Source organism: Sparus aurata, chromosome 19 (genome assembly GCF_900880675.1).
Source record: "Sparus aurata chromosome 19, fSpaAur1.1, whole genome shotgun sequence".
Taxonomy (NCBI): domain Eukaryota; kingdom Metazoa; phylum Chordata; class Actinopteri; order Spariformes; family Sparidae; genus Sparus; species Sparus aurata.
Window position 1 is genome coordinate 23,175,594 of NC_044205.1, and position 12,052 is coordinate 23,187,645.

General features: G+C 42.9%; 1 protein-coding gene across 6 annotated transcripts in view; it reads left to right on the forward strand.

Moving 5' to 3' along the window:
- The window catches only part of ralyl (RALY RNA binding protein like), a 122,600-nt gene that overhangs the window by 52,410 nt on the left and 58,138 nt on the right, over positions 1-12,052 (forward strand). For all 6 annotated transcript variants that reach the window (XM_030397564.1, XM_030397560.1, XM_030397566.1 and 3 more), the window contains one exon: positions 4,489-4,762. In XM_030397564.1, coding sequence (XP_030253424.1) covers positions 4,507-4,762 — 256 coding nt within the window. In that variant the 5' untranslated portion in view covers positions 4,489-4,506. The remainder of the gene's footprint in view (positions 1-4,488; positions 4,763-12,052) is intronic.

Sequence of the window (12,052 nt, forward strand, 5' to 3'; positions counted from 1 at the left end):
TTAAGAGCCTGTCTGCCGAGGCACAATGCAGCGGAGAGCAAGGTACGACTCAGTAATACGGCTGCTTTTGTGCTAAATCTTTTTCTTTTCTCGCTCAACCACTTTTCAGCGCCGACGACCACGCAATCTTGCCGTTTTTTTTTCCCCAGCCTGACCTTATTGTCATGTCTTTATCATTGGCATGACATTGTGATGCTTTTTCATTCCTTATCAGAAAGTAAGGCACGCAAGGAGTTCCTGTCGTGCCAGAGGAGCAGTGTTTCACTCGGAAAAAATGAGACATCCACCTTTTGGAAAAATGTGACACCTATTCTGACACGAGCACGCCGGCATGAAAGTGAAAATGAAGATCCGTCTTCGGCTCTTTACTGACAAAAAAAAAAAGGCCTCACCGTAGACGCTGTAATCATTTTTTTTTTTAAAGAGCGTGCTTTGAGCAGCGGGCCATCATTTTTTTTTCCTCTAAAAGCAGTTTGTCGACTGCATTTCTCAGACGCAGCCGTTCTTTTTATAACAAATGTCAGGTCGTCGGGACAATTACTTTGCCAATTACACTCCCGGTGCGCATCACTTCATGTGTTGTTTTTTCCCCCCCCATGTTTCTCTTCATGACGCCATCACCTCATAGGATGAGGAGCTTAATGGAGGCTGTAAATAAAAAGCTAAACGGCAAGGTCAGCAGGAAAACCACTGATGGAATAAATTAGTGTCCTGCCCTAAAGAAAACAACAGGGAAGACAACATGAAATATAACAGTCAGGAGTGGTAAAAAGGTCTCGGTGACCGTTACCCACTCCTGATTTATCTGACGAGAGGAGGCAATCTAACGTTTCTCCTCTGATTTGTCATGTTCCCCGTGACCCGTCCGCGAGCATCAATATGGGCTGAGTGTCAGACTGTGGGTTTAAACCACAGTTAGGTGGTCATTGTGGAGCTCATGAGTCTGCACATGTGTGCGTGCGCCTGCCTGCACCACATTAATTTTCAGTGTCTGCTGCTGATAAATGTCAAGGCCACTTGAGAGATGGCGAGCGGCAGTTTATTCCTACACACACCCACACGCAGGGACGACACACGCCGATGCAGCACTGTAAACAGCGGAAAACGTCGGTGGGTGTTGAATAGTCACGGGGGGGGAGAGCGAGGCAGGCCTTATGCTGCAGGTGATGTAATGCTTAAAACATGCGCCGCCAAGTGAAATGGTACGCGTTTATCCGTGAACGAGCAGCCGAACGTCTAGCATGATCTCAGTCTCGGGTGTAATGGACGCCTGACAGAGAATCACATGGCTGCTCCCGTATTTCCTGGATGACTGGACACTTCTTCCTCCTTCATCTACTGTAGGCGCGGAGCAACCGTCCCCTACGATGGAATTCAACCATCACTAAGTTTCTGAATTACATCCTCGCTGTTTTTTTTTTTTTTTCGACATAATCTCACGGCCGCGCTGTAATTACCTGAACAAACCCATTATAGGTAGAGGAGCACTTCACAGTTAAAAAAAAACTACATCGTGTAATTGTGCGGATGCCGAGGCCACACCGCGCGGCGTCAGACCAGGGAGGCTGAGCGGTGGAAAATTAAGTTGGATAGAGGAGGGAAAAAAATAAAAAAAGACTGCTGGTGACAAAAATGCGTGTGCATGCGTGTATCCACATGATATTCCAACGGCATCAGCGTTACCTTGGTTACTAATCCTATTTACGGAGGATTGGAGCCATTATTCAGGTTCTTTCGTCTCAAAGCTGAATAGTTGTTATCACCGTGTGTCAGGGACAGAGACTCTGAGGAGACGAATATTGAATATTCAGTGTTTTCTTCACAATATTTCACGCTATTTAATGTACTAAGTGTAATCCTTTTTGGGAATATAAACTGTAATGAAAAGCCCGGATTTGTCCAGCTACAAAAAAAAGGAGATGATGTGTGTGGATAGAAAGGAAAAATCAATGGGAACAGCAAAGAGAGACATGCGGGATCTGTCGACTGTACGTAGGTATACGTGCAAACTGTAATTATACACTGTACAGACCTCAAATTGTTCAAGAGTGCATCCTTTCCGTGGGAGAAACGAGTCCCCCCCCCCCCCCCCCCCGATCATGCAGCCCGTCATCTTTCATAAAAACCAACATTCAGGTTATGAAAAGGTCACTCAGAAATAATTGCAAGGGAGGCCTACAAAAGCTGCGGCTAATGTACGCTGATAACTTGACAGCACAGAAAAGTCTGAATAAAAACTGTAACATGAATTACAGCCTACGCATTCTGTGATCAGTGAGACGGCGCACAAAGCATTAGGGATGCAACAATATGGGTATTGAGATAGCAAAGCTCCCCCACTGACAGCCACTGTATTTGGTTTCTCACAAGGCAGAGCAAACTGCTGCGACATTCCCATATTGTTGCTCCCCTTTAATTCCCCGACTCAGCCATCTAGCGGTGCCGTTTCAGCCATGCAAAAGAAATGTGGCGTAGATAAACAGCTGACTGGCTGATGACCTTGTGAATTAAATACGGTAAACAAAAAGCCTTCAAATATGTGTCACCGATGTAGATTCCAACAGCAAATTTGGAAAAAAGCTTGTGTGTCATGGAGCTCTGAGGTGATCAGTGTTAAATAAGACATTATGGCATGAAGAATCGCAAAGTAAAATGGAATAAAATGTCGTCAGGAAACAAGCTGAATGACTATGAAATGTTATTTAATCACTGTTATTCATATGAACAGTTTTGTATGTTTAATTAGATAATTTAGTTTTTCAAAACAGGTCCTTTCAAGTCTGTTTTAATTGAATAATGGCATTTTCATTATTTCATGTCACATGTTTATCTCGAAATGTCACTTCTCAGTAATACAGTGACTTGTAGTTCATAGTCACAGCGGCCATTTTCCTCTGACATCACACTCAGGGTGGGAAGCTCAACAAAGGTAATCTGACAAATTGTTGTAAGTTCACTTCCTGATTGCCAGGCAACTGTAAAGACAATGGATAGTGGAAAATTTGGGAGGACACTGGGACATATTTCAAGGTAAAACAATATAACCCGTTAGCTACCGTTGGACAACATCAAGCATTAGCATCCAAACACTACCTAGCTTATGTTACTGTTCCATTCATTACATAATATTATAGGAATGGTAGCAAATAATTCTAAAATATCAATGCACATCTTGGACACATTCTTTTAAGCCTGGAAGTGCAATGCACCAATGTAATCACATGGCAATGTGACCTAGGAGGTGGTTGAATGCTAACCATAGCTAATTGGTCATCAAATATATTGTTTTACTTTAAAATATGGTGGGATGTCCCTCCAGATTTTCACCATGCATCATCTTTGCAGTTGCTGATCAATCAGAAAGTGATGAAAATAAAAACATTTTTACCAGATTCCCTGTGTTTGGAGCAGTACAACTAACAAAGTGGAACACAACCACAGAGGAAATTGGCCGCTGTGTGAATTGCTGCCCTCCTCATTTTAAAGCCAATCACCTGCCCCAGGCTCTCAGCAGGCCAGGTAGCTAACTAGCCACCTCCTGTTGACTTGAGAAAACCATAAAAGAAATACTGTAATTCTTTGCTCTTCGGGGTTCTGTTATTTCTTCTGTTCTTATGACAGAAATCACAATGCTGCCAAGGTAACTCTGAATAAACCGGTTAGTGAAAGCTCAAGAACCAGTCCAGCTAGTTAGCTGACAAGGTAGGTAGCATGTGAGGTCCTGCAAATGTACCTTAATAAAGGAAAGAGGTAAGTTTTTGGTTGTATGTGTGCTGTGGTAACTTAGCTAACAGGGGTTAACATGCTAAATACGGCTAAAGAGGCCGTTGTTGCTTTCTGCACAGGACACTTGCTTCTTCAGCTACAGAGCTAACTAGCTAAAAATGAGCCTAAATTAAAAGTGAGGAGCAAGTGTTAAAAGCTGCAGTTAACCGGTTCATTTACAGTTATCTTGGCAGTGTTGTGATTCTTAACGTGTTACTCAGTCTTTTTTCTGTGGTTTTACTTCAGCCAACAGAAGCTAGCTACTGTAACTTAATGAGCTATTCGTGAATGGACCTGTAGGAGGATGGGGGAACGCAATAAGAAAATGAAAATAATGAAGATGTATTCTGTAATAATGAGGTTTTTAAAAATTATTTTGTTAAATTATTCAATGGTTTATACATGTTTTTTCACTGTATGAAATGTGTATTGATTGAGTTAAAGGTAGGGAAGGTGATTCTGGAAAAAGACAGATGATGGTTTCTCATTCCAAGGTCGGTAAATGCCGACGCTTTGGGTCAGTGTTCAGCCGGGATTTGTTACCCAAAGTATCAGTATTTGATGACCTGGGACAGAGACTCAACAATCAACTGTCTTTCTCCATAATCACCTTCCCTACCTTTAATAATGTGGACTTTGGGGTTCCATGGTGCAGAATTATCCAGAGTTTCCCCGTCCAAAACCTCTAAAGCCATGTCCTCCCCCACTCTGTCTGTGTCCCAGGAGGGCAACTGGAGGAGAATGACTGGTAAAACCCAGACCAGCAACGTGACCAACAAGAATGACCCACGCTCCCTCAACTCCAGAGTCTTTATCGGCAACCTCAACACAGCCATTGTCAAGAAGACCGACATAGAAGTCATCTTCGCCAAGTACGGAAAGATAGTGGGTTGCTCTGTGCACAAGGGTTACGCCTTCGTACAGTACTTGAACGAGAGGAACGCCCGAGCAGCCGTGGCGGGGGAAAATGCCCGTATCATCGCTGGACAGCCACTTGGTGAGTCTTCTTTGCCTCCTACTTCTTCTTTGTTTGTCTTTTGTGAGACATTTCTGCTGCGCTTGCATTGTAGATGCCATTAGGAACTCATGAAGGGCCAGCGAGATCCACACTATACAGCTCTTCACAAAAACTTTCCACTTGAAATACAGAATGTTTCGTTAAAGCCATTTCTCTGCTAGAAGAGTGGATTTTCTCTCATAGGAACACAAAACGCCTCAGGCATCTCTCAGACTTTTAGTTTAGAACTTCCCTTGGCTCCTAAATGCTGAAGTGTCTGTGTTTTGTTGTCATGCTGCTTTGGAGAAAAATCCCAGCTGAATCCGTTAACTGATCCACTGCTGAATGTAAGCACAGTTTGATTTTAACATTTACCAGGCAGCAACTCGCAGAAACTATGTCAAAGTTCTCGAGATACACAACTCAAGCAGAGCAGAATATGTTAAGTTCCAAGGGGACGCGGCTACAATATGCTGTGCAAGCATTGATTTTATACTGCGCATGCATTTTGCAGTGGGTTGTTTTTGTGGAAGTTGACTGTGAAATGTTTTGTATTCACATTTGCTTTGCTCAATCAGAATACTTTTGTCTGTGAGGCGGATTGTCTTGGGCCTTTGTGAAGCCTCTCGGGATGGAATTGCAAAGATGCAGCCGAGCACAGTCAGAGACACTACGGCTTTAATGGAAACACAATGTTGCATTGATCATGATCGGATCATACCACATGCAGACTGGAGACCTTTTGATTTAAGTCTTTGCAATGCGTTTGGCGTTTCAACCAGGGATCCTGGGGCCCCCAGAGTGTACAGTGCAGTGCAAATATCACTGGGTGTCTGTACGCCACACAGTTAAAAACATCAGCATGAGTTGATCAAAGGGAGCAGTGCATGATGGAAGTTAAATGCAGAACAGAAATGGATTTTTTTTCTGAATGTAGAATATGTGCAGAGTTGATATTTGGCATTTTGGCTCTGCTGTGGTCACTCCCCACAGTGATACACTAAGCTCACCCAGCAGAGACTGGGGGGTGACAATAATAACCTCCCCATCGCAACATGTGCCTGTGACTCATTCCCTACAGAGAGAACCAGGAGTAGAGGTGCGAGAAGAGTGGAGTCCGGCATGCTTTGAGTTTCAGACAGGGAACAGCGGCGCTAGGGAGTAAAAAAATGCAGTGGTTTTCAGTGAAGAAATATTCATACAATGTGGAAGTGAAGTGAATGTATTTATTGTTTTATCATGTGAATGCAGAATGTGACTGTAGAATACGTATACACTTGATATTTGGCATACGCTCTGATCCGGTCACTCCTCACAAGGAAATACCAAGCTCTTCCCAGCAGGGATTGGGGAGTGACAAGAGTATTTTGCGCATCAAACGATTTCTATGCAAGATTTGTGAGTTGCTGTTTGGCGAGCCGCCAACCCAGAGAGACTCAGCAGGGAACCATCTTTCCTCAGAAGCTTCCAACACTTCCTCAAACCTTAACTAAAGCTAAATGGGTTGATTGCCAGTCACTCCCAAAACAACACACTGACGTTCCCAAATCATTGCGGCTGTTCTTGCATACTATGGAACCATTGTTGTACGCTCAAAGTTTGGTTAAGTTTCGGCGGGAAAAATCGTGGCTCAGTTTAAATAACCATTATACTCATGTGCTTAGTTACTTACGTAACCGTAGTTATGTACGTGACCCACTTTCCCGTGGACATGAACACAATCTCCTGAGATCTGTGCTCTTTATACTCTTTCTCCGCACTTCTTTCTTTGCAGGCATAATAATAATTACCACAGCCACGGGAGGTCACTGCCGAACAAGAAACGTCAATATGAGTCGTAACAAGCTGCTTGGGGTTGAGATGTCGGTGCAGCTGACTTGTGTTGACAGAACTAGCGTGTAGGCTTCACTTCATTATAATGTGTTAATTGGGGCTCAAATGGTGTCTGTGATGCCTCAGGGAAAATGTTGTTTCAGCTGTGGTTTTGGTTCGAAGATAGACGCTTTGTGGACATTGCGGCTGTATACATGTTTTTCATGTTTCTCTTGTCCTCCGGCTTGAAGATGATCTTTCCAAGTTTTCCTTCAGTCTACCACTTCGTTATATGGTATCCTCAGGTGTTTAGGGTTAGTAGTGAAAGAAAGTTATATATAAGATAATGAACACGACTGAGGTAAACAAGCCCAGTTCAAGGGCATTACCCAGTGAAAACAGTACTCCCCAGACTGTTAACTCCTGTGTTAATGAACTTCTGCTGTGACTAACATGATTTATGAGCAGAATAAAAATTGAAAGTTTAGAGAAAGAACATACAGAGCTGATTTAGAGGTTACTATGTGTCCTATGAGTCTACATTACATTTATCAACACAAACGTCAAACCAACGATCTTTGACTGTCGCAGCCTCTTCCGTCTTTCATTCCATCCATCTGGCTGCTGGGCCGATGCTAAGTGGTTTCTTCATTTGCCTGAGACGATGTTGTCTGTTTATGAAGGCATGTCAATTTGGATAGGAGTCTAATACCTCTTTAAGCTTGACATTGAGATGATTTCCCAATCTGACAGCACAGCAACAATGGTTAATGAAACAGTTTACTATCGTGCAACAAGATGCACAAAGACAAAAAATATCAACCGCGAGTGATGATGAGCTCTCTCTGCCTGATTGATGGCGGCTAATGGTTTAAGCCGTTCATTAGTTTGGTATTTGGCGTTATGGATGTTGTAATCAGTGGCAGAAAAACACATCAGTTATGAAAACCTAGTCACAGCCAGGACAATTGCCATTCACAGCCAAAACCATCAATGAGCAATCTACCATATATCTAGTGATAGTGTTAGCCATTTATTTGTTACTTCTCCGCAAATAATTGCTTGTGTTTGGTCGAGAAAGCAAATATAATCGAAAGTATTCTCATTACTCCGGAGTTCAATCTGACCCGACCTTGCAGCGCGGCAGCCCTGCCCACATTCTTATCACTCAATCTACAAGTCATGTGGTGGGAGTATGACTGGGAGATACATCCTTAATTGACAATTAAGGACACCCTCAGTCTCACGCTCCCAAGCCGGCGCTTTTTATATTAACACGGCGGAGAAATGAATCAGCCGCATAATGATGTGAAGTTGAGGGATGACCTCCGCAAAAGGATCTGTCTTCCTGTTTGAAAACGTTTCATTAAAGCGTTATTACCTGCAAGTTGATTGCGCCTCAATTTCAGAGATCGCTCCTGCAGGTAAGCCAATATTGCTGCGTTACTGGAGGAATTCAAATACGTTGGGGTCTCAACATTTGCTGCCTATGTTTACTGGGATCATGCATCAAAAAAAAGAAGCAGAACATGTTGTTGTGGAGGGGTTTGAGAGGCATGGCTTTCTGCTGGCTGTGGTCACTGGGAAAAGAGGTCAGTGGAATAATCACATCATTCTGCGACTGCACAGATCTACCTCAGCAGCACAGATTCACTGGTGATGACTAATCTGTGCACTCGATGATACACAAATGTCAAAAGGTCTCAGCCTGCCGCCACCACAGAAGATGAGACTGTCACTCCGTGTGTGCATATGGATGAAAAACAGCTGATGAAAGAATGCAAGAATTCTCTAATAAACACAGCTGGAAGCACCTTTTCTCCCCCCCTGCCGCTGAGTGAAAGAACGAATGCGCCATTACCCTATCAGATACGAGTAGGAGTTCATGAGATCGCATCTAGGATTGTGGGCACAGCAATCATTACTAAATAGCAGTGCACGAAATGCTATTCCGAATGGCGTAAGTGCAGTGTCTCTGTGCAATTCAAAGAGCGCGAAGACATTTCTCAAGTGCTTCACATGAACAGAGATGTTGAAGTCTCGCAGAGCAGACTAAGAATCTTTTCCTCTGTTGTCTTTCTCTCTCCATAGTGCTGCGACATTTAATCTCAGACAGTGTCCCAATTAATACTATACAAATCACATATACATACTCACTTTAGAGGACATAAAGCTATACATAAAACATTAATCCGTGGATGTTTTAATGCATCTGTGCCAATGTAACATTTTGAAAGAGAAAGCAAAATGGTGAGCATTTTTTCCAGACACAGAATTGTGTTTATTGCCAAGTGCATTTACACATTTGATCTGGTGGGTTGTTGCATACCAATAGACACAGTGCTAGAAAAAGAATACAAAAAGATGGAAGCAAATCTTTAAAGCCAGTGTTAGTAATTTATTCTCGAAAATATGTTATATTTGAATGAAATCTCTTACATTCCTACAGCAATAAATAAATCACATTTTCTGACAAATACAGTAATAAAAAAATCGTATCTGTGGCTGTTCGAGACCCCAAATAAGCCCATCCAATCACCTTTTATAGCCCGTATTAAAAGATTGGACTTCTACTAGTCTGTCTACCTACATACTGCCAGATATTCAAGCCAAATTGTCCCAAGACTAACATGCTAGCTTGACAGCAGTGTTGAGTGCTAACATTAGCCATGTTCATTGCTCATGTGCATTATGATAATGTTAGGTGTTTTCTTACATGTGAGTGAGATATGAGGTAGTTGGATATGGTTAGAGATGACAACGATGTGCCGTGCTCACAGATGATAGCCAGAAGAACGAGTAAACAGCAGTGACAGACTGTTGTTCAGCCGCTAACCGAGTCGCACAAAGCACTCAGCCTCGGGGGCGAACAACAAACCCACTGTGGCAGCAACAGACTTGTTCAGTTGCTAACGTTAGCACAAAGCACACAGCTCCTGAGCCAAGCTAACCCAGTTAGCACAAAGCACACAACTACAGCAGTAAGCAGTATCTGTCGCGCTGGGTAGCCTTTCAGACTGATGTGCTTTGGTGACAGCTATTTTACTTATGATGGTGGCATTTAACAGATGTGTTTATTTGCATATTTATCAGACATAAAAGAATAGAGAGCTTGTTGAACATTACAAACTAGTGGCTAACTCATCTGGGCTGGCGTCGGAGAGGAGTCTGATTTTTTAGTTGTTTACTTATGCTTGCTCTTGCTGGTTGCGCCAGTCTAATCAAACCTAGCTTTAGGTCAAGGAGCATTAATGGAAAGCTTTGATGTTATCATAGTAATAAAAAGGAAGTTGCAGGTGCAAGTCAGTGCAAGAGAGTCTCAAAGGGGAGTATTAATGTATCACAGTAAGTGCAGCTCCATTTTCTGTGTGGATGTAGGATGTAGGTAGAGTCAATTAAAAGCAAAAAATTAAAGTGGACTCAGTGTGCTGTTATGTCTCTCTCCCACCATGGTGCTGAAAGATTTAATCACATGCCGTTTCCCACTTACCACTGTGATGTGTTTGGATGTGTGTGGTATAATGTTGTAAGCATGTCTCACAACTACTCAGTATTAGTTTTAGTGGTATCTGTGAGCAGCTCTCACCTTTCCTATGTAAATCTAGGAAGGAAACTTAGTATGCACACTGACTTCATGAGAGTTTTGTCAGCATATTTAGAACTTTAACTGAAACAGAGGCTGAGTCTGAATGTCTCAAAGTATACAAATATGCACAGTGCACCGTCGTGGGAGTCTGTGTACCAGAAGTAAATACATTTTAATGCAAATTACACCCAACATGCAGTCATCAATCAAACAATAACGGAGCGCTCCTACCAATATAATGTCAGGAAGATGTTTGTACCAAGATTTAATACTTGTTGTTTTCTGAGATGTTCCAGGAGATGTCTCACAGTGATCCAAAATTGGATTTAAATGTGCTGCAGTCCCGCGTGGGTGTTTTCTTGGCTGAACTCCATGTGCTACTACCGATAATAAAAAAAGGTATACGTTGTTTGGTCCCAGCAGGTGAAACAAAGCGAACAAAAGGGTGAGAGGGATGTTGGAGGCTAGGCTCCATTTAGCCACGACAGCACACAAAGGTCTAATTAGCCAAAAATAATGAAAATGCACCAGTCTCTCTCCATTCCAGCCCCAAAACTAGTTTAAATTTCACTACAATCAATCAAATCACCTACTTTAACATTAATCCACCAGCACTATGAGGTCAGTAGCTCTGTTACATAGCGACATAAGGCACGTTAATAACAAATGTCTCTGCATCTCACTCGTGTTGTTGTGCGCTCCCTCTCCCTCTGTCTGAAAGGCTGACTGGGGGGGGAATTCCTCGCGACACAGTGACATGATGATTGCTGGCGTGCGTGAACCTCAAACGCATCCGAGCATTTTTTTGTCTTCACCCACTGAGCTACATCTGCTGCATCTCGATGGCCCTCGCTCTGTGCCGGACTCAGTGGGCTGCCACAGAGACAAACAGTGACAGATTTTTTGCCCTCAGCAGTCCCAGCATGCAATAAGACTGTACATGCTACTGCTGAGTCTCCGAATCTACATCTATACAATGCGCTGACAGTATATAGCAGATGTGCCACCACAGCGTCCAGCGCTGTATGTTGTATCTAGCTAAAACCAGTCGCTGAGATATCATGAATAATCATGAGTGTAGAAGCTCTTCACTGTACACTTGCTATTAAATCAAACACTCCATAGAATATGCGTGCATCCTACTATGCACATTCTATGGGCTGTAAGGAGGCAGAAATTGGAAATCATGTACTGACAGACTTTGTGGGATCTGCTAGAAAAGACATAATGAAAAGTACGAAATTTTCTACTTAATTAGGCTACGTAAAGTCTGCATGATATGGAAGGCGGAGTGTTATTTGCTCCAGCTTATTTGTTCCTCATGTTCCCCTGAACTGAAACGCTCAGTCCTGCTGTGTGTTTAGCATTGAATGTAAGCTGTCAGCTGTTCGTTAGCCAAAACACACCGCAGGAGTCCGCTGTTCATCGGCAGCCAACATCTAACCAGCACTCCTTCTGGCGACTTCAACACTGATTTATGGATTTTAACATGAAGGAAACGTGTTGTGTTGTCACTTCAAACTGCAGTTCAGCGCTGACTGTAAGAAAATACCAGTTACAAGTTAAAATAACAACAACATTGACCCAAAACACTGCAGGACTCTATTAGCCACCCTCTGCTAACTAGCGCTCCTCCTGCTGTATCTTTTCAGATTTTAACATGATGTGAACTTGTTGTCACACTTAACTGCAGTTGCCAACTTCAGTTGATTTGTTGTTCAGGTTGTAGCATTACCGGGGGAAAAAATATGTTGCATCCTCTGCCGATATATAGAGTTTACTTCGGGTTTGGATGTGAAACATTTCTCTTAGGTCTTGCACTAAATCTGCCAGCAACTGTAACTCGCGCTGACACAGCACTTTAGAGAGAGAAATACCAATCGTAGCAGCAT